Raw genomic sequence first — 24,017 nt, forward strand, 5'->3', positions numbered from 1 at the left:
TTGGAAGCTGAAATAATTCCTTAAAATATTTTTTCCTTCATTCTAACGTTGTGCTTGGGCTTGTGTGGCAAACACTTTGCATAAGTAAATTCACACAATTAGATTAGACTTTTTCTCCCAAAATCCCTCTGTTGCCTAAAGGAGGGGATTTGTCGGTCAAGTCTGAGGGGGTGGGTGAGTTCACACTGAGTGCACGTATGGAGGGAGAAGCTACGATGCTTCACGGGACAAGGAGATGGCTTTCTAGCTCCCCCTCCCCCCACCCACACTCATCCAGACAGACATTCAGACACATGCATGTACCCTGTCTCAGACAAACCAGGAACAACCATAATGGCACAATGACCTACAAACACATCCCCATGGGAATTATTCACAAGCTTTCAAATCAGATTCCATTAAAAGTCCTCAGTGGCAGCAATGGAAGAGAAGGGAGGGTGAGGAATTAAGCCCAACCCATCCCGAGCCCACGCATTCTCACACATCATTTAATGAGCTCAACATAAAACAATAGACATGCTGTTGTCATGCTAAACATAAATAATGTTTATGAGGACAGCGTTAATGGCAGATGGCATCTTATTCCTTTTATCCCAGTGAGGATGTCAAGAAACAACGTAAGCATCCAGTATATGTCTTGTCTGCATAAAGGTGCTTTGAAAAATGAAAATGCAAGAAATGGAACTAGACTGAATGGCAGCTAACAACGTACACATTTAAATAAAAGACCCCTCAGTTTCAGTGTAATTGGCTGGGGCAATTATTGCTTAATAACATGCAGATGATTCTCACGTCATACATAGTCAACCAATGTTGTGTAGAATCACATAAACTGGACAAACAACTGGAAACAATTAACACTTGCACCACTTTTGTAGCCACATTTTCCAGTTCAGCTGTGTAAATTGTGCTTTGACAGGCCCCTACGAGTGGGATAAAACAAATAAGTTTGTTCATGGTATAATTCACACTGTCAATAACCTTAAATCTGTCAACAAACTAGGACTAAAGTTCCTTCATACATTGACACATTAGCTATTTAACTATGGCTTTGTGGAAGCCTGCAGTGTGCTGGGGCCTAACCCAGCAAACATTGGCCAAGAGATGGGGTATACTTCCGACAGGTCATTAGTTGTCCGCAGCCATTTTAGAATCAACAGTCAGCTGAGCTTGCATGTCTTTGGGTTGTGGGAGCACCTGGAAAACATGCAACACCCAGACAGGAATGCAGCAGCTGATCAGCAGGTTTTAGTGAACTTACAGTACGAGGCCAACAACTGATCCAGGATATTTTGTGTTTATGGTTAATTCTATCCACTGGATGGCGAAAACATTACCACTGATATATATAAAAAAGGATTCTCCACACAGCAAACAACTATCAATAGCTTAATTCCAGTGCTCTGATGGACCACCCGTTTGACACGATGCTCATTAGTCTAGAGACTGTGAGGTCGCAGTGGGGCTGTTCAATCAAATGGCCAGACTCATCCTGGAGGAATCCAGCTGTAAAACACCCACTAACTGGGAAATCACTCACTCAGATGTGCTCATAAAAACACACAGGATTTTACTCAGACACATAAACACACATAACATCAACGTAGTAAAAAAAAAACACCCATTTATACATTTTAATTGTTTTCCAATGAATGCAGAGGCAATGGTTCCTCAAGGATTCAAAGCTCCATTATCCAGCAAGTTGGGATCTCCTCAGGGAGAAGGAAAAAACTTCCTTCAGCTCACAGTAGACAGTATCTTGAAAACATTTTGCACTATTTTGATCATTTTGATGGTGTTACTAGTTATTTTCTCTTAAATAAGACTGTTGGATGGTCCAGACACATCTAAACGAGTTTCAATTCAACAACATCTGTGCAGTTTTACATTCATGAGCCATAGGTGTGTACTTCTGAACATTTCGTTCACATTTTCTGACTCAATTCACCGAGACAAATTTGTCAGAAAGATGTCATAGCTGAATGTATTAGTAGCTGCTTTTGTGTCACCCTCCATTTCACCATGACCCTACGTACAATCCAAAAATATTTTAAGCAAATACAACATACAGGTGCTATGAGTCCACACCTTTTCCTTTCACTGCCTGCTGGCCTTTTTTCCTTTTAATGGAACTGATGTTGGGAAACAGAATCGCCTCAACCAGACTGCCATGTTTCCCACAAAGTGTTTCAAGGTTCAGGTTGCACTGTTTTACATGAATACGGGAAGTTTTTCCAGGGGTAATGAGAATCTGTGCCAGCCCAGAGAAGTGCAAAGCCTACTCAGCGGGCCCCAGGGGCATACAAAACAGCATTAAGTATTAAGGTTGCTTAAATGGAGAGAAATCCACTGTGTCAACCCAATTTCCTCACGAAGGAGGGAGAAAGCCATAATCTCAAAAATAACATGTTGGCAGAAGGTATGCATTCATCCCGCTACCTGTGTTGTTGTAATGAACTGCAGTGGCTCTGCTTTGGGATGCTGTGACTAACTTATAAAGATTAGTGGGAGATATTCAAACCTAAAACACATATATCTATATCTATATATATTGACTTAATACAGTGGTGTTCTGACAAATAGAAACCTAATCTACTGAACAGAATAAGCTGTTCAATGCTGAATAATTATCTGACTGGCAGAAAATTCATGTAAGCTATTTTGATAATTGACCGCTACTCAAATAATAAGAATTGTTCTTCTAAATTGTCAGATCAGAGGAAGCACAGCTGTTCAAAATGTTGTTTTGATTTAAATTGATAAACCTTGAGACACCTTGTTGGACAAAGTTAGATGCCTTAATCTCAGGAAAAATATAAGAGGTGTTTTTAACTCTGTCGCAACATTTTGTTGACTCATAACGTATCAGTGAACTCTTTGTGTTCCCATCTCTTAATTTCACTAAACCCAGGTGCTCCACTAATCCTCAACGGTCTCTCTAATCAGGCTCAGAAAGCTGCATGACCCTTGGTGTTTATGTGCTGTTTGCTGTAAGTACATGACAGAAAGGAGGGATGCAGTGGAGAGCAAAACATGGCAAGAGAGAACAGAAAAGGAGCATGCAAGACACAGCTGCACGCAGCTGTGAACAAAGCAATGGTGTTTAATCATATAAAACTGCCAGAGTGTGAGATCCTTGATAACAGAGTTGAGAGGAGGACAGACTTTCTCAGAGAAAAAGTTTTATGCTACTTTGACCTGAAATAAGTCAGTAAATTAAGAGTGGGAGGAAGGATTCCTTTCAGCCTTATAGCCATTTATAATACAAAATTACAGTTACAGTCAAACATTTTTGGCTGCAGACTACATACTACAGTCCATCTCCCTTTTTGGATCTTAACTTATGACCCAGGTGCAAAAAATTCCATCCGTCTTTTTATTATTGTTACAATTTTTCTACTCGTGGAAGTGGGATGGCTGTACGACCAACAATGTCAGCAAGTTGATTTGTCTACAGTTTTGCTCCTCTACAGAAATATTCATAATTCCTTGTCAGACATTCTGTGTCTCCTGAGGTGAAACCCAAATGCTTTAAGCAACTGCCCCCAATGCAAAGCTACTCCATCACTCCTAATTTGGAGCATGCTTCTCTAAATGTCATCAGGCTTGTCCATAAAGATGTTTAAACCATCAGCATGCTCAAAGTGCCACTCTGCCAAACTGCAACCTGATAGAGTCAGCCTCCTATTGTTGCCTAAATGCAGCGGTTAAACCAAAGTTTTTGAATCGCAGCAAAAATAATAAAAATGTGAGACCCTGCTCTCTGTGCTGTGCCTGTTGTTCCAGTACAACAGTAGATGGCAAACATTCCTGGAGCTTGGCACAACTGGGTTGAAAATGCCACACAGCGCACACATTTAGTTAAACACAGAAGCCAGGGGTTCATGCCAAATCCTCGCCACTGTGGCTACGAAATGCAGTTTTTAGTACTTTAGAGACTCATCTGGCAGCTGAGGACACATAGGAGAGCCAGCAGGAAAGCACAGCTTCACTGTCACTCTCAAAATGATTAGATGAATGAATTAGATGATGATCCATTCCTCTCGTACAACAAGTGGTGTTTTCAGGCTAAACGTGGACAAGCAACAATGAGGCATCTTCTTAACTTCTTGCCTCTTTGCTTCTTAAATCCTTTGGGATGTCTTTAAAGACGTCAAATGAGAAATTTTCAGCGAGAGGTCTTCAGAAGCAGTACTTGAGGTGAGCTCACTGGTCTTTATGAGGTGAAAACCCATCAGTTGCCTTTCAGGAGAGCGAGAGAATCTCTCTGAAATCCTAAGAAAATACTTGAGCGTGGATTTTTACGACTTGAAAAGTGCACTTTCAATTGACCAATCGCCTTTCTTGGATGGAAACCGTTGGCTTGGAAGGTGATGTTGCTGAAATCTGCACTGCATGGTAGCCCTGCTGATTTCAAAGCTAAAGACAGAATGCATGCCAAAAAAAGCAACATGCTCACTCTGCTTCTGACTTAGTGTCCTTCGCTTGTATTATTCATGTAGTGTCAACAAATTATTTAGGCCTTGCCCCAAGAAAATGTCAGTATATGGTGGATTTAATGGACCTTATCTTCCTTACGCATCATATATATTGTACACTAAAATCCAGTTTACATTCCAAACTCATGAGCTCACCTCTTTGTAATGGAGCAGAATTGCAGTTTGTTGACTTTGTATGTGATGCCTTTGTTCATTTGCAGTAGGACTCAGTCATGGTATTGGCCAGCCAAAGCCTTGTTGGTAATCCACATTGGATTTTATGTCCCTGATATCACTTACAGTGATGGGTAATTAAAAAGAATTATTCTCTGCCTGTAGACTGGAAAAGCAGGCGGTCAACCACATGACCAGTAAAACCAAATGGCCTGTGTTACTTGGATATCGTTTGTTTTTTATACTACCATTCAAAGTGTAGTGTGGCATAATGGTTGGTTGATAGAGGCTACATGGGAACAAACAGCCTTGTCATGTACTCTTGACTTTCCTGTGGACCACGCAGCCCCTTTTCCCCTCCTTTTCTCCTTTTACTAAACTATGCCTCAGGACTTTACATGTCATCTCATTCCACAGAGCCAGGAGGGGCACTTTAACAGATCAGTTAATAATCTCTCATTGGTTCAGTCTTTTAGAGGCCACCACTGGCCCCTAATGTCAGTACAGAACACTGTGTTTCCAGACATTTCTCATTCACTCAACTTCTGAAACTGCACATGTTCTCACCGATTACTAACCTAAAATACTTCATATTCCCATACAAAAGTCATACTTTTAAGGTAAAAGATTGTCCAAAACTATCCGTTTCAACACAGTTATGTGAGCTACAAAGTGGAATTGGATGACATGTTCCATCCAATTAGGATGGGAAGAGTAGGTTTGTATACGTTCAGTCCCAAACACACCATAATGCAGCCTTAAATACTTCTGCATCAGTCCATGACTGAAGGTAGAGCCAAGCGGTATACCGTTTATTTCTGCTTCAACAACACATTCATAAAACCAGAAATATGAGAGCTGAGTTATTGCTTTGGTAACGCAGACTGAGTATCACGAACAGGGTAGTCAAAAAAAAGTTTAGCTAAAATGAGAGAATTGTTGACCTTCAACATCATTATATGAGAAGAGGCAAGAGGACTGAAACGAAATGGGGCTGTTTAACTCCATTTCCATAAAAGCAGGGCAAAAAGAAGTGAGGGAATTACTCTGGACAAGTCAGTGTCAGTAATGTTTACAGGTCCATGCAATCATAGAGCAATCATAGAGCAAATTAAAAGGTACCCTCTGCTCACTCTGAGTAAGACTCAGGTATTTCATGGCTACCTGGAAAAGAATAATGATTTATGTCCAACAAAGACAAAGTAAACACTCACCAGCACTTAGAAGGTGTTTCATTCAAGTCAAGGACCTACTGTACAGCACAGAAACTGGTCCCAAATAAACACCCTCACACACAGTTACAGCAGCCATAAACACATCGCCAACTGCGTTAATAAATTAAACCTCGACTGCTGAAAATGATGTGGCAAATATGTGCTCTCAAACCCTGCAGATGTATTGTATGTGAGGAAATGGAAGAGAATGTTTTTGTGAACTGATGCTGGAGCTTTGCCAGCTTTTTAATGAGATACAGCTATGTCTGCACCAGAAATGGGACTGCAGAAGTTATTTCTGCACCTGCATCACCGTCAGTCAACACATCACAGCATCAAGTATGATTTAATATCTTTTCCATTTAGAAAACCGGCAATAATCAAAGGGTTCTACCCTGCTAAAAAGGGATCAACCTCCTAAGTGTTTGCTAATGAGAGAGTTAGAGGGGGCATCGATTTGCATTCCAAGAAAAGAAAAAGTGGGAAAATGAGGAGAGCAGCTAAACAAATCAAATGTTTATGAAGTCTACTCGTGGAAAGCTAAGGCGGATTATATTATAAAACTAATGCTGGCTACTGCACAAAGCTGGCAGGGAGACGGACTCATAGATCAGCCAAAGGTTGCACCACACATAGCTGGACTTGCATCACAGTGGTTTCATTAGACTGACAAGGTGAAAGCTCTCAGCTGTGCCACATCTTACGTTATTATTTGTCATACTGCACTGAGTGCTTTGATGGATCATGTTTACTTGGGGAGACACGCAACTCTGGATTCATTATGATACACAGAGTGTCACAATGCATTTATGTGAGGAGCAGTTGCACCTTATTTGGACAGTGTTGCCGTTTGTCCTCAACATGGCAACAAGCATACAACACACACAACTAACGTCGATGAATATGTAACTGGCTTCTGCTTCAAGGCTTAGAGCTGTCAAACAATGCAACTCTGCGTACATCTGCAGGAGAACTGGTTTTCATCTTTGCTTCCCCAGCTGAGATCAAATCAACATTCTCTGATCTTTTTTTAACAGAAGAACATCATTTCTTACCAAAATATAAAACACTATCATAAAATCTATAGTCCAGATCAAATACACTTCATCTTCAAAGGGCATATTTATTTACTTTGCTTTATATCTGATAACTACTAAAACTACAGCAAATGGTTTAAACTAAAATGCATTTAAAAAAGGCACATATGGATTTGAATTAACAGATCTAACAGCCTTCTGACCAAAGATTAAAGATTTAAACACTAATCTGGTTAAGACTGTGGGTGTCTCGTGCCACAGCAGCTGACCCACCCTTGGAGTCCACTGACAATTACACACAAAGAAGTTCCCTAAGTCGAATAAATGTGCAAATACTAAACACTTAAGAGACAATCGCCGCTTACACTAAATCTGTTTTGAGGATGCGGCTGTTGAGATGTTAAAAACACGCAGTATCGTCCATCTGCTTTAAAGTTTAAAAAAAAAGTAAATAATGTAAGAAGAGGTCTTTTTGCCAACATTACTGTTCCAAAATCTTCTGTGGCGTTCGGATGAAGGATTCTGCACACACAAAAGGATCTGTTTTGGATTATTATGAACAGCAGGAGAACAATGCTCATATTCAACTGTTTTGCCTTTTTCCACAGGGTCAACCGCAGTAACTGCCATTCATATTAGAGGTTTAACATATTTGAATAAATTAGTACTATCAATTTGGAGAGAAAATACTCTAAATAAACAGTGCTGACAACATGGATCTTCAAAATAATTAGTTTCTCTATCAATCAGGTACTGAACATCATGTGAAACAGTAGTCTCTGGTTCTTGAAGAAAAACAGAGCTCTTCTTATGGACACAATGAAATCTGACCTAATGCTGATTAAGTGATTATGGCACCGGTTTGCATGTGTCCTTTCCAACAACATAATTACTCAGATGGCGTGTTGAAAACTATTAAGCCTTGGCAGCAAGTAAAATGACTGAATGACAAAAAACTTGAGCAAGGTAATGAGGAAGTGCTTATTAAAGCCCATAATTTGTACTTTAAATATTCGGATTTCCATGGAAAATATAGATTTTTGAATAACCCCGACAGGAAAGGTTGGCATCATTTTGAGTAGGCTTTGGACACCAAACATAGCTTAATCGCAGCTCTCGAAAGGGTAATTGTAATTGCACAGAGTGAAAGCCAAGTTTGCAATTTAGTGTAAAACGCGAAGTGCCTGTGAAAACAACGGCCAATTCCACTGAAAAAAAACACGTAACCAAAATGTGACTGAGGGATAATTACAAAATGTGTGGTAAACAAAATAAAGATTATTAAACCAGCCGTGGAGGCGGTAATGAATTGTGTTTGATAGCAGATGGTTGAACAATAAGACAAAAGGGAACTTTGTCAGCTACTGTCTCATGTCAAACACATTTTTCCTTAATGCTATTTAACACACATGTTTTGTGCACTGTTAAAAGCCCTTTATTACCCATTGCCGTGACAAAAACTGTGCAAGTGTCCAAAATCTAAAAAGTATTTTTAATAGGTGTCTTTTTATTTTTTTTTTATTTTATTTATTTTTTTAAATCAGACAGCAGGAAGCAGTCTTTGAAAAATCTATTGCAGTGGCTGCATTTATTTGACAAAAGGGCCATTCAGAATTCTGAGCCCCATAAACACTGTTTCACTTGGAAATAATACTTGGAAATAAACAGTAGTGCAATACAGGCAAAGTGTCTGTAGTCCACAGGGTCTTAAAACCTATCGACAAAATTCTTCTTTCATTTCCTTTACAGAGGTTTGATTCTCCGATTTCAAAGTAGCCCTAATACGCTGATGTCAAGTTGTTACCGCAAATTAAACCCTTATTGAGCAGGCAAAAATCCCCAAACGTCTCCTGCCAACTCATCTGTTCACGGTGACAACCGACATCCATCATTCATCCACATGATTTACAGCCAAGCTTCTCCAACAGCATGGTGTGAGATACATAGTAATCTTCTCAATTCTGTAGACCTGATCTCAAATTGTTGGCCACATGCAATACATCACAAATAAAAAGAAAAAATGCATACAAAGCTTTGTCATGTGGACGCATTACACATACTACATCTGCATTTTGGGAGAATAACCACATCTAAAGATTATATTTTAACATAAAAATGAATGCCGCTGTGACACTGCAGGCAAAAGACATGCAAGTCATTCCTTTTCCATCATAAGGTTACACTTCAGTGAACGAATGAGGTGGTTGCACGAAGAAATAAATGAAATCCTTATTCATCAAATAAGAGCCAGTCATCTATGTGCTTACAGGGAAACTATGATAGATAATACCCTTTCAAAAAGAAAAAAAAATCAATGATATCTCAATGAGCTGCTGAAAGTACACGCAAGCTCCTGAGGAGAATGAAGTTTCAGAGCGTGCTGTTCAGGAGGTGACATAATGGTACCACCAATCAGGGTCTATTCTCTCTGAAGAACAGAGACATGTCTCCAGAGAGAGGACAGCCTGTCAAGGAAGATATTCTCCTGAGGACTGCCTGCTTTGTATAAGCTGTGACAAAAATCCTTTATTTAAGTGGAGTAATGGGTCCGCAGCATTAGCAAATGTTTCAGAGTAGTACCACTAAACAGCTGAGGAGAGGGGAGCACTGCAAAAGCCATTTAGTTTAGTGTTTGGTGTGCCGATATGAATTTTCTTTGACACAAGCGAAAGGAATCTGCCAACAGGGTATGAAAAACCATTCATTCTCCTCAGAGCTTAATTTGTCTTTCTACCTGCTAATGAAGGTTGTTTATCAAAATCTAAACATAATTCCTGGCCATTACACTGAAAGACTTGCAAAGGTTAACATCTTATGGTAGAAAAACAGAAGGTTTGAGTGACAGTTTGCTTGAAAAGATGAGCTCAGGATAGATGGTCTTCATCTGGGACCCCAGCAGGCACTCATGTGAATGAAAGTAAAGTTTGCAAGCCTTCAGTGCTGAGGATGAACCGCCGTCTAATTAAAACAGCTACTAATGTTTCTGCCATGTGGTGCTGTGAAAAGTGTCGACCGTACATGTTGGACACGCTCGGAGGAGCCACTTGGGGGATCTGGCATGGTTAGGATTTGGACCCTCTTAACATGTCATCAGGTAAAGGCTGTAAGGCTTTGTCCAGCTAGAGTTCCTAATCAGGACAACGCATACATAAATACTCAAACAGCCATTTAAAACTGCAATTATTCCGAATTCAGACTTCCACCTAAGGCCACAGTGCTCTGTCCTTCATTCTTTCCAGTTCCACTCTTCTGCCTTTTGCATATTGTCAGTCTATTTCAGCTTAAAAAAGTATTTTTCCTGAGTGCATATTTAAGCAGTCTGATTACTCTGTCAGAGCAGCTGACAGCGCTTCTTCCAGATCCTCAAACCTCAGCAGAAAAAGCAGTCGTGCTCACTTTCTCCCAACCTAAACTTCTCTCTAGGACCAAAAATAAACACGGGCCAATTGTGTGAATTCATCTCCTGTCGAAGAGGAAAACCTCACTTTACCGTAAAGCCAGAATGGGAAAGTCAGTCATCAAAAAGGTCACAGATGATGAGAAACGTTATAGCCACAGATACCAAGGGTCAGTGCTCAGCCAAAATAAACCCCTAAAATCAACCCTGTAAACAATCGGGATCCCATCAATCAGATGCTGGTTTGATTTTATTCATGGTGACAGAGAGAAAAAATAGAGCAAATGACAAGAGCTGGCTCAGTGTGTGAAATGCAATACAAAGCAAGCTGTTCTCCATCTGGAAATGTCAGACTCGTCTGCCTCACCGAGTCATGACAAGCTACATAAGAGGCAGTGGGTTTACACCACATTCGATTGAATTTGGTAAAGCCACACACACAACTCCAATCACAAAGAATATATAGACTCAAGTCCGGAATGAATTCAAGGTAAAACAGTCATTTAATGCACAGTCTGCAGCGGTAGCTGGTGAGGAAAAGCATGCCGAGGAACAGAAGCAAAAAGCCAGAACAATCAAAACCAGGATCTTAATATACATATATATCTGGTTTCATTCTTTCAAATCCCACACAACATTTAGTGAAAAGTCCCCTTGGGCTGAGATTCCAGCTCTGGACTGGACTCAACTTTTGCCCTCTTCCAGTGCAGCTATTTAATGAAAGGCTTGGCAAGAGGGGTAGATTTTTTTGCGCTTTTTTTCCAATTCTTAAATGTATTTAAATTAAACTATACGAGAACCTGGCCCAGACTGGTCGTCTTGTTGTAAATAACCTGTTGTGTCCCAGAGGGTGGCAATCTGCAGGCTGTTGTGCTTTGCACGCATTTCGCAGAGGACTAAAACCACACTCCGCGTTCCAAAGGCTCAGCAGTATCAATTAGAGGCAGCTTGTGAAAAGATGTGCTTCCTCCGTCGCTGTGGTCTGGTAAGAGGTAGGAAGCGAGGGAAGAAAACGGGAGGAGGCAGCTCCTGCAGCTGGGTCCTCCAAGGTTTTCAGTTCGCTCTGTTAGACATTTTTCAAAGTGAGGAATAATTTGCAACAATTCACAAATGACAAATCGCTCCCAATTCCTAATTTTCCTTAATTTGAACTAAGCAGTAATCATTGCAGAGAAGATACAGCACCAAAATAAATGCCACGAGCAGAATATCTTTATTTTTGTCTCAGTGTGTATGACGGGTGTCCTGTTCGATTAACTGGCCAGACCACAGGCCTTACAGCGCTTTGTCTCACTCATCTACCCTACGTTTGAAACACCAGATACTATAATCATATGTGAAAACCACTAAAACCACAAGAACTACACAAGTCACAGATTGCTTGACATTTGGTTCTTTTAAGGAAAGAACCTGACATGAAACGGAAATTAAAATAACTGAAAACGTTTACTTGCAGTACAAGTAACATAACTTGACATAACAGTAGTATTTGTGCACTTATCCTGGGCCTGAAAATGGTCTCGGACTGTGCCATTTTGATTAGTGGAGACTCTTACATAACTACGAGACAGAGCTGCAGATGAACAACAATACATGAGGCGGGCACTGTGCAGCTGATCTTCCACGCTGTATGCGTAGTGGTCTGCAGCAACCGTACACCACAAAGCTCCAGAATATGATCTCAGCAAATCAGATTACTTCACTACCGGCGATGCATTTTCAAAAATAAATCCCTCAGAGAGAACACCAGCAAATGTATCTGAGCAATGAACCTTAAGTGATTTACCGTGTTGTATAGCCATACTTTCTTCACAACTGCATCAGCTACAAGTGAATAATAAAAGATAAAACTACAGTACAGCAGCAGATGAATGATGTTCAAAAGGTTTTCTGAACAAAACAAACCAGTCATCCCAAATGAACAAACTGTGCTGGCATGTTCATGGTAGAATTTAGCTCCCGTGAGCTCATAAACTGTGAATCCTCTGACCAGGTCCCTCCATAAGAGATCCAGAGCTGTGAGAGCGCGTACGACCGTGATGAGATTCCCCAACTGGTTTTGACAGATTTGGCCCTAGATGCTATAGAATCTTTCCGCTCTGTTCACCAAGTGAACACTGAGGTCTTGCTTTTTTTTGTCCTCCATAAACAACAGGGCAACACAACGAGGGATTAATTCCCCTCTATTTTGCAACAAATGGCCTCCTTCACTGAATCCAGGGAGAACAGAGGGACCCCACAACCCCTTCGTCTTACAATAGACAAAGGCCCTGCCTCCGAATGGGCCAGCTTGTGTCATAACCTTATCGCAATGAGCCTGCGATCCTCAGCAACGCTCAGGAGTAACACCACAGAGATGGAGACGCAAACCAAGACGGGCTTTTCCTCAACCATTCTTCCTCAGCCTACACCATCCCAGCTGGATATTGGGGACAGGGGAGTTTTTGTTTCAAATGGATTGGGGTTCTCTGTTTACACGTCGTACTCCCTCTCATCCACAGTGCTGTTAATCCCATTAATATGAAGAGGGCCAAGAGCCTGAGAGTGGCCACAGCTTAAGAGCCATCAGCCAGCATTAGCTCTGGAAATCCAAACCCTTGTCTAGACCCATTAACAACTTAGCCTAACAGAGTCAAATCATCTGAGACCCATGTCTAATGATAACCTGTACCCAGCCTTAACTCATCAGCACACCAATTCCAAACATTGAATTAGGAGAACATGCAGCTGACACAGCACATGTATAATGGTATTTAGCTCTGAATTTGACCAGTGTACAATTGTTGCTCAAACAGTCCAATCCATCCTTCATTTCTAACTCACTGTATTTCTTGGCAAGTTCAATGCCTTTCTCACATAATTGAACAGTTGTGTTGAACGTCTGCCATACAAAACTGACCATGTGAAGGAAATGCGTACTGAATGATCCAGTCTGGTATAACACATAATTCCCATTTAAGGCAATTATCATCTGTGTGTGTGTGTGTGTTTCTGTCTGTTTGCAGTGTGCCATCTGTGGGTGTGTTCTGCTGCAACCACTTGATGCATTAAGTGAGTTAATCTCCTAGCTTTTAATTAAACAGCTAGACAAGGAGCAACGAGAACACTCAAAGAGGGCTAAGGTTAACATCTTGCAGTGCAGTGAAGACAATGTCTAATGCCTCAATCTACCACCAGGCAGCTAACGCGACAGCTACATATGGCCCATTTCTCATCCCACTGCATGCCAGTCAGTGATTATGAAGCATCAGAGCTTGATTAATGCAGCTTTAAAGCAGCTTGCCCAGGCCTTGCTTGAGCACAGTGGAGGATTTGAAGGAAGGGTGGACATGGTGACTGCTTATGATCAGCTTTCAGTCCTACAGTTGAACCAAAGGTCTACTGATGCAGCATATCACAAATTGTCATTTAGCTGTCTGCACTGTGCCGTGCAAACTGAGAATCATGTAAGATGTGACAGCACTGTGTGATCAATTGCACATCAGCTATCACAGGTTATTTAAGACTTGTGTGTGTTTCTACAAAGTCTAGACACCATCTGGACCTGGAGGTTACGGCTGTCCAGCATTGTGGAACGACCATGTTCACAGTGTGAAATAACTGAAGGATTACTGCGATTAAGGGAAAAAGTTAGCGTATTAGTGGTACTTCCATGCTAAGCATTAAAACCTTTAACTGTTGACACACATACTCATGGACATGTGCACAATGACACCTAAATTCAGTTTAGCTATATTCTTTGTCTTGCTTTCACCAGAACAAATGTGCATAAAAAGCTATTCTGCTGACTCGTTTGTTGTTTGATGAGAAAACGAAGGCTGGCTCACTTTAACCCGTATCATGATTACCTCAAACAAAATCCCATTTTATGGTCGTACCATGCAAAAAAATAGCTCCACAGTAAACCTGGTTTCCTGATAATGATACAGGATGAAAAGTCAGGACAGCCCATGTCGTCTAAATGTATCCCCTCGGGACCTGGAATAACCAAAACTAATTTAATTCCAGGTATTTGACATCCAAAGTCATCAGTGTTCATCCTCTAAAGGATCTGCTTTGTGTTCAAGATCAATTCAATAAAGTTTTCTCACCTATTCTATGTGATATATTAATCTATATATATATATAGAGAGAGAGAATAACATCAAGTTAAGTCACCACTCCAACAAACAGTTTAGTCCAGAGGTGTAAAAAGGATCACAAAATGAAACTTCTCTGAGGTGTCAGCACAGTGACACAGCTGAACAAACTACAGCACAGCCACCGGTGTGCAAAAGAAATGAATCACAAACACAAACCTGTGCAGGGTTCTGTGAGTGGAGGGAGAACAGTGGATGCTTCATGCCCGCACCTTGCAGAGCAATCTGTATGACTGAAATGGAGACCTTCTGGAGACCCAGAATGGAAAGGTAGAGAAGAGGAAGTCCCCCAGTCAACAATGAGAGTATTCCCAGATATTTTTAAATGTAGTTGGTGCTCCAACAGAGCACTTTCTCAAGTTTAACCTCTATTGCACATTATTCAAATAAGCAGGTATTTCAGACTTTTTCCTTTCTGCTCTCACCACAGGGAACACAGCAAAATATCTAAATATTACAGAATAACGTAGTCATATTCTGAGGCTGATCAGGAAGAAAGGAGCTGCTATCCACTCAGCTGTTTCCTATTAACCTAAATATGAACTCGCTTCATCCAAGACTACGGTGCTTTGCGTAATTCTGTGGGCTTTTGTTGGTAAGCGAAGAAACGTACAGACACATTAAACCTCTCATTAATGGTATTTTTAGACACAAATTCAATTCTGCCAGACTAGCTTATCTTGCAATTGTGGTGAAGATGAAATTTATTTATTTTTTATCCACACAGGCTATCTGTTGGAAAATGAGAGCTTAGCAAAATGGAGATCCAAAACTGTCCGTGGTTAAAACCCATCTGATCTTTCCAGTCTAGTGAAGCTTAAGCACAGATGATCACACTGGAAGCACATTGCCACTGAGAATCATCTTTTTCTATTTTCTGCACCAATTGTTTCAATCATCATACAGCGTATAGGCAAAAAAAAAAAAGAAATATTTTGGAATAAAGATCATAAAGATTTTTTCATGTTTTGTTTTCACATGAAATTGTGGCAGATTGGAAGAACTTCACTCTTGGAATACGAATACCTTCATACTGGCACACAGTAAACAGGCAAAAAGGGGAAAATGATGTCCTAAAGTCGGAAACCCCCCCCCCTGTCCACCTCTGAGAAGATCTATTAGATCCAACAATATTGGACAGGATGCCTCTTAGATATTCCCCTCCTCCCCTGCCAGAAGATTTTACTCCCTGGAAATCTGAGGTAATGCAGTCGGAGGAGATGCAGGAGCAAAGGTTCCTCCTGTTGAAGGCAGATTAATTACACATTTTTAAAAAAAGCCACAGCCACATTGGTCATCAGGTTGTATTTTTAAGTTACCTTGAATCTGCAGTAAATCATTTCTGTACCGGTGGTGACAGACAAAACAAACTCAAATGTTTTCTTATCGACAGAAGTATGTCTGACATGCATGGAGCAAATTAAAGGACAGTGTAGCCGGTGGCAAACTGTTGAGCAGCACAGATGCACATTGTCTCTTGTATTTATGCATTGTTGTTACCAGCTTCTTCTTCTTATTTGTAATAACTTTTTTTGCTAGTTCCAGATTCAGAGCCACTGTGAGGCATGCACAGAAGACCGAAGCCAATTTAACGGTAGTTGAGTGTATACATGCGGGAGTTCTTCAACCCCTAATCACGATCCCATATTCGGGAGCTTTGATTTCTAGACAGTTTCAGTCAGACGAATATTTTTTGTGCATTTTCAAAGGTCTGGTTTTTGTATTGTATTGTATTTAAAATGAAATGATTGTGCTTAGTATACCCGATGTGGATGGCTCAAAATAGATCCTGTAACAATGTTTATCTCAAGTTAAAAACATTATCTTATTACACAGTTATAAAGGAAACCTCCAGCTGAAATACAGTTCAGTGAAAGTTGATTTTCTTTATTTTTACTTATTATTATTTCTATGAGACTGGACTGCATATTCCTGAAAAAAGCAAACAACAACAAAAAAAAATAAGATTCAGCTTTAGTCAAATACTTTAGTTTAGTTTTAGTTTTGAAACTTTTAATGAGAAAACAGGGGGCTGAAAAAGCTACTACTACTAAAACTACTGTTAAATAAGCTTAAATGTTGAATCAAGTCTGTGGGTTTTTAACTACAAACATTACATACATTTGATTAATTTCAAATAATGTTTAAATCCACTTTGAAAATACAGAAATGACTGTAGGTTATTTTATGAAAATCTTCACTTACTCTATTAAGAACTGTCTTTGTCAGCAGGAACTCTGAAGTCTCAGTTTTAGCCAATATAAGCAAACAAAGCACCCAACATTTGAATCTATTTCAAATGTTCCCCCTCAAACTGGTGATGGGAGAAAAACCATAAACTGCTTCCCAACTGGGACCATCTGGAGGTGCTGGAAGATGGGTCTTGGAGGCCTAAAAGACTTCAGGGGGTGGTTGAAGGGGAGGCAGCCAGTTTAGCAGCTACATTCACGGGACCATGTCGTGAGCTCTCTGCGAGCAGGACGGTAATTACAGGGAGCAGACAGAGAAAGTTTGACTGGGAAAAAATATGGAGATACCCAGACTGCTGGGTTGCCGCCCTTGAGCGCTCAAGACAACCGCAGTAATACTGTGATACATGGTGGAAGAGTAAGGTTCTGGATCACTGACAGAAGAGACAGTCATGGGTCGAGACAGGCCCACAACAGGCCAGGTAGACCGTCTGCTGTCCATCTGATGTGGACCACACAGAGCCCTCCGTAACACGCGCTTTATGACAACTGGAACAGTGTTTTTGTTCTGCCCGTAAGTCCTCTAATAAAGATTTTGTGGTGCGGAGTAGTTCCGCCTTTACCTTCTCTCCTAGCATTATAAATCACTGCCCACGCCCAGGAAACTGCGTCCTTTCTTTTGACACGCAACCTTCACACATCCTCACACAGTGAAATCGAACAACACCACACGATCCCAGAGAAATGAGGGGGTCGAGTTCATCACATCCATCAGCCTCCTGGCTGCAAGTGATAATCCATAAAAGCAGTGTGCGTGGGCTGAGGTGAAATACAACTTCAAAACAGTTAAATGGAGAAAGTGAGCCCGTTTCTGTCTACGCTTTTATTTAAACTGCGGTTTAGCAGCATTCTTATACAAAACAAATTAATGTGAGCCACCTCCAATCACGCCAGTGGTGTCTTCACTGGATTCTTCCCTTTATAGAGAGTGGGCCAAACATTTTACCAGTATTTCCTCCTAGGACACTATCTCTGCTCTCCCATTCCTCCACTCAGTCCTAACTGTGGACCACAGCTGCAGAGATATGGACGACATGACTTATTACGACCATTTCCAGAGCAGTGTATGTGCTAATGATGAGAGTTTCCAGGGGCGGGAGGGGAGGAGTGTCCCTGGGGTGATTTGGCACCGTGGAGCAGGTCACTCTTCCAGGCTGCCATTTTTATCAGGAGAGAGGCCGTGACTGACTGCAGGGCCAGAAAACTGCCCGGCATGGAAATAAATTTCACAGCCTGGAGGATTAAAATTCAACAAAGTTGGTAAACTTGTTTTAAGCTTTAATTATCACCCACTGATGGTCTTGTTTACTGTATATGGAAGGCACACATTTCCACCTTATCGGTGGGTTACTGCTGGACACGTGTGATGAGAAGGAGGTGAAAAGTTTTTTTTTTTTATTAAATAGAAAGAACAACAAATCATTTGTGTTCCACTGCCATAATAATACTGTCAGCCCATTGTGGAATTCCTCGGGTATCTTTTTTGCCAACTTTACTGGCCTTAACCATTTCCCAAACCACGCAAACACACAGCTTAATCTTGGATTTTGACTTCAGATCACGAGCTGAGTTACGTCTGTGCATTAGTCTCACAGCCAGAAGCTGGAAGGAGACATAATCTGTCTCCACAGAGAAGAATCAATTCTCTACTGTGACAAAGTTATTTCCTGCTAAATTATTGATCATAAAAAACTCAATGAATGGTAGTTTTCTTTTTTTTTTTTTACTTAAATGCAACCATATTAAAACATAAGCAATTGATTTTCATTTTCAAGCGTGATACATTCCATTCTGCATAACTGCTGCTGTACGAACATCATGAACCTTGAGCTTCATAAATTACTGTCAGTCTCCAGTCTACGTGCTGCAGGGTGTTCAGTAACGGTAAGCTCAAAGTTTCATTTATGCATACTTTTGGTATTTAAAGTATGATAGCATCTTAAATATCACAAAGTTAGTGAAGTTTTTTTTGCCTTAGCAAGTTAGATCCATCTGCGTTTCAAAAAGGGTTTTACCCATAAAAATTAAGTATCTTTTTCTCACTTACTGCCCGAGTGCAGCCCAAGGCGACACGAGATGGCTGCTAATTGCAAGCCTGAACACATGCTCTTAAAAACAGACACCTGCAATGAAAAAGCATGTCAGGGACACAAAAAAACGTCTTTAGAGACCCCCTGGCTGGGACTGGCTGATTCGTCTGTATCATAAGAAGACTGCAAACACCAAAATAAATAGACTGATATATAACATTCTGTTTTAACATCTTAGCATTTGGATTTATGTTTGATATTGAAACTATTAGAGAGGATCCAGCAGCCACAGCCACTCTGAAGGAGCAGGAGCAGCAGTAGCCTCTCAGCCACGGACAGCTCTGCCACTCCCTGACAGGTTTATGGACATGACCACCAACATTTTATGCACTAAAGTAGCTGAATCACCTGACCCAAGTACAAAGTGCAAACAGCAAAAAAAAAGAAGTCACTTTGTAAAAAGATGTGCTGAGCAGGAAGTGTTATTTATGCAGAGATGCACAGGAAACGCACCACTTCTCAATGTGTTTGTTCAACAAGTTGCATCCTCTGGGTGTGCTTTACCAGTTCCACAACACCTGTTACACACACAAATACTGCTGGCACAAAGCAAGAAGCAAGGCTTAGAGCGGATGGGTTTAATCTTATGTTAAATGTTGGCTGAGGTGCGTTTACTAATCACGTTAGGAAGCTGATGAAACGAAGGCAGGAAAATATGGATGCCACTGACCTACATCAAGGCATGGCTGGTGAATAGAGCCCGAGGCACTGACAACCATTCAGCCATCAAATATCAAAAGGCCAGCTATGAGTAATACATCACCCTGCATTACAGGAGCTCAACCCGCGCACTGACGCTCTCCAGCAGAAAGGGTGACAACTTTGCCTATTTTTAGGAAGAATTAATAATAAAAGGCTTTGCTCAAAGTTTCAGCAGGCTGCACTTCTGAACAAGTTTGAAAGTGATGCGAAGCGCAGAGGCATCGTTCTCCTCCAGAGATCAATTACTTCTTCAGCACAACTCAGGATTTTGAGCAAGTACAGACTCTGGAGGCTGCAGCACTTTGCAGGAGACACCCAGACATGCCGCTTATCAACCGATTCCCCTGTTCATCCCATAGAAATCCATCATTTTGCTAGAAAAATGTACTGCAGGAGTACAGGGCAAATTAAATATATATTCCAGAGAGTTGTTTGTTGTCATTTGAAGTCAAACACACGTGTCTTCATAAGTTTAGAATCTGACTGTCTGACCACTCAGCAGCTCTTCAAAGCAACCATCTCCATCAATACCTGAGACCTGCCTGGAGGCAGTCTGCTAATGAAAAAGCTTAGCTGTGATGCCTTTGCAATGAAATGCTGCTCACTTGGAGTTAAGGCAACATAAGGAGCAAATCTATCACAATCTCTGCTGTGAAGAACCGCTGCGCTGCAGCTGAGGAAATGTAGCCTGGAGCAGCCAGTGTCGCAGGTAACACGGGTCTGGGTGTCATTCATTCACTCAAGTACCTGTCATCGTAGCAGAAATCAGCGCTCAGAGTGTTGACATACAGGAGCAGAGCCACGGCGCCGCACAGCAATTCTGCAAACATCTCTGTGTCGAACACCCGCAGGGAAATGATGAAAGAAACACAACAAAACTGGAAAATGTGAACAAAAAAAGAAAAAGAAAGAGCTGCAGCACGAGACAGAGAAGCAGCGAATCCTGCCCGCACTCCCTCTCAGTCTCCGTCTTTGTCAGGATGTCTCTGCGAAAACAAGTCCTCTCTGCCCCCCCATCATCCTCGCCGAAGTGCACAAAGTGGATAATCCATAGCTGGTTTCTCTTTCTAACCCATGTTGGGTCTGAGCCCGACAGCTTTGTACCCTGCTGGCAGTTGGGCAGAGAATAAAACACGAGCAGCGTTCAGTGGATCTGTGACAACATCGTGCACGCCTCCCCGACACAGAGGAGGATCAGCACTCTGATGCTCAGCGGCCGCTGCTGGATGAACGTCGGCTTTGAGTCTGACGTCAGGTTACACAGCGTCACTTACGCAGCGTCCGGTTGGCTTTCAACGTAAAGCGTTATATCACAGACGCAGTCTCTTATCAATACCACAAGTAGTAAAAAGACAAGACAGATTGTTTGCATTTAGTTCCATAATCGCATCTAAAATTATTCATGAATAATTTGTGCAGATGTGTACAAATTAAGTTTCAGTTTCCAGCAATAGAAAGTCATATTTTCCTGGACAACCTCTTCGAATATTGAAGTGAATACACTTTACTTCCGCTTCTACGTGTGATATCACTGTGCAATTGACGCAGCTTTGATCCAAACGCATGTGGCTAGGAGAACTCTGGCGCATGCGCCGTCACCAAGAGACGGCGGGTATAAGTCATTTTGCAAGATGCTGAGACGGGTTGGTAAGGGTCACTTACAACGACTAACAGCAGTTCATAATCAGAAGGTGGTCCTCAGAGTGAAGTTCAGGAATGTGGCACGTGAATGTCTTTTTTAGTTTCACAATATAATATCTGCCACCATAATGGCCAAACATTCCTGTAATCTCCACCATTCTCATTTACCTGCAGTAGGTTGCAGAACAAAGATGACAATCAGAAGACCATCTGAGCTATATTACTGAGTTTTTTAAGAAGAAGTTCAACAACAGTTAATAATCAGCCAGCCAACCTGGGTTCAGTGCCTCCTGCTAAATACACTGCAAATGATCACAACCTCAGAAAACAGAAGCTGTAAAAGAGCGAGTTTTGTTTTCTGCAGTGGCGGGACTTTTGACAGTCGCTATCCTGTTAGAAAACATTGGCCATGAGATTAAATTAGCAAAAGCCTCCCCCGTTTGTTGATTTAAAGTACAGATGGCATGTTCATCTACTCTACATACTAGACTAATTGCTTTCTGAAGTACATATGTGGCCCCACAATGACCACTAGAGGGCCCAAAGTGTCTCACGACGCTGACTGGGGAGACTGGATTTAAGGCAATCATTCCAGTCTCTAATAAACAGCTAAATGCATCATCTTGAAGTAAATCCAGAAATGGCGCCAGTGCCCAGTCCAATCATTATCTCATGACTGGAAACGTACAGACAGAATTAAATAACTTGACTGGGAGATTTTTTCCCTGGTATGTCTGGTTACTATTTATGTAGAATGGATCTGCATCATCAATTTCTACATGATCTACATGTTTTGATTTCCGAAAACAACAAAAATTTGAAGTTAAATGATTCTTTTACTCATCACAGACCGAAATGTTCTGGTACTCCACTCCACTGAGGATATAAGACAACTATTGCAAGTAAGAAACCAGCAGAGAAAGAAAAGAACAGGAGAGTTTTCAGCCTGGACCGCTGCATAATGACCAGGATTGTCAGGGCAGCATTTAAATGTACCTTTAACAGGACAACAGCAGGACACTATGACATAACACATATCAGGAATTATGTAGACTTATAAGAGTGACTGACAGACATGTGGTCTACATGTGGTTTTTGGCTGATTACTCTTTCTACATCAGCCACAGATCTCATTGTGTTAAATGACAACAACTCCCAAAAACCTGGCTGTTTATCTGATAAAGCTATGAACATTTGATGACTTTTTTTTACCCAAGAAAGTGTGTCATGAAATCAAAGATCTCTTTTTTCAGAGACTACTGGCTAAGATAGCAGCAACAGCGAGGTTACGACACACTACACCTACAGACAAAAAGCAAGGAATGACAAAAGCATAGGAATCATGCAAAGCTTACGTAAAACTAAAAGAACTAAAACTAAAGTGCATTGGTAATTTTTTAAAGTGAAATGTTCTTACATGTTGATATGAAGACAGCAGTTTAGTGTTGCAGCCAGCTGAGCTGAAGCTGTCTATTAAAGCCAGACGTGCAGTGAATGAGGCTTTATATTGTTGAGTATTCTAGTGATTATTTTCTTTATCATTACAACAGAACATAATGACAAATGTCCATCAAATCACTTATAGCCTAAAGTGGCACCTTCAAATTCTTGTTTTTGTTGTTCTATTAAAAAAAAAAGTTAAATACCTCGTAAATTTCAGTGAAATTGTAACTAATCTTTGATATTTCATAGAGCTATGGCATAAAATGGAATTAAAATTGTGTAAAACTTTTTTTACATGCCATGTGAAAAATACCATGCAGATTAAGCCTCACAACTGCTGTAACTGTGTAGGTTTTATGCTGTTATTCCATAAATTAAAATATATGGTAACAGTGACATGAACCATTCTCCTCCATAATGATTTTTTATTTTATTGTTTTGCTGACATTTCTTTAATAGTAACCTACTTTCAGAGACTTAGCATTTTGTTATTGCTTTTTGCTATCAAGGAAATAATCTGAAATGATCACCAGATTAAGCACAAAGCGAGAATTGAACAGACAACTTCCATGTTGTCATCATACAAACAACCCAAAGCAATGTGGGTCTTCACTTCACAGTAGCACATGAATTAGGTTAAATTGTTAAGAAGTTCTCAACTTTACACATGTAAAACCTCCACGGAGTAAAAATGTCTATGTGTGTGCATGGATTTGAGAAAGAAGAGAGTGCTGGAGAGGTTTGGAGGGAGGTGTCCCCTGATGTGTGACAGAGTATAAGACCTCCCTGAATGGATCATGTGCAATCAAAAGAGATTACAGGGACCCCTTCCTTGATGTTAGATAATTAAAGGTTCAGAAGTACCTCTGAGCCCCAAATCACTTCTGCATGGAAAAAGAATTAAAAGAAATGAGCGTGTGGTAAAACAGAAAGTGAAGCTCAATGCAGGCTTTTTAAAGTGTGGCTTTGCTTGAAGTCAAGTGGTTTAGTTGACTTTGTGTTTTTAAGAGGGACTGTTCAGCCAAATATGACACGAGACAACATTTCAAGTAATAATGACCGATAATGACCTGGAATTGCACTCACGCACGCGTCAGTCAAATGTTTGGGCACCCTTCGTCAAAATATCTTTTACTTAAAATAGTTAAGGGAGTAGAAGATGAACTGAAAAGTCACAACTGGAAAAATTAAAAGACATTTTTAATATTTTCAGCCAGATTATTAGTTTTGAATTGTGCAGCTCGAGGGTGAAAAAGTTATGAAGATAACTTCTGTCCAGTTCTCATTAAGGGGCTTTATATGACTATGCCATCTTAACGATGACTTAATGATGACTGTAGTCACAAAAAGAGAGGGTTTGTGCTGGAAATGTCTCAGATGCTTAGATGTATGAATATTCCAAGAGGCGCCTCTTAAATTGAAAATTAGAATAACCGATGCCCACAAAGATAAC

At 40.8% G+C, this 24,017-nt stretch overlaps 1 protein-coding gene across 1 annotated transcript in view; it reads right to left on the reverse strand.

The window, feature by feature from the left end:
* tmtc2b (transmembrane O-mannosyltransferase targeting cadherins 2b) overlaps positions 1–20,687 on the reverse strand; it is an 80,486-nt gene extending 59,799 nt beyond the window's left edge. The window contains exon 1 of the mRNA XM_072385409.1: positions 20,228–20,687. Coding sequence (XP_072241510.1) covers positions 20,228–20,310 — 83 coding nt within the window. The 5' untranslated portion in view covers positions 20,311–20,687. The remainder of the gene's footprint in view (positions 1–20,227) is intronic.
* Between the last annotated feature and the right edge of the window lie 3,330 nt (positions 20,688–24,017).

This window comes from Leuresthes tenuis, unplaced genomic scaffold (genome assembly GCF_036924035.1).
Source record: "Leuresthes tenuis unplaced genomic scaffold, fLeuTen1.0.hap1 SCAF_5, whole genome shotgun sequence".
Classification (NCBI taxonomy): domain Eukaryota; kingdom Metazoa; phylum Chordata; class Actinopteri; order Atheriniformes; family Atherinopsidae; genus Leuresthes; species Leuresthes tenuis.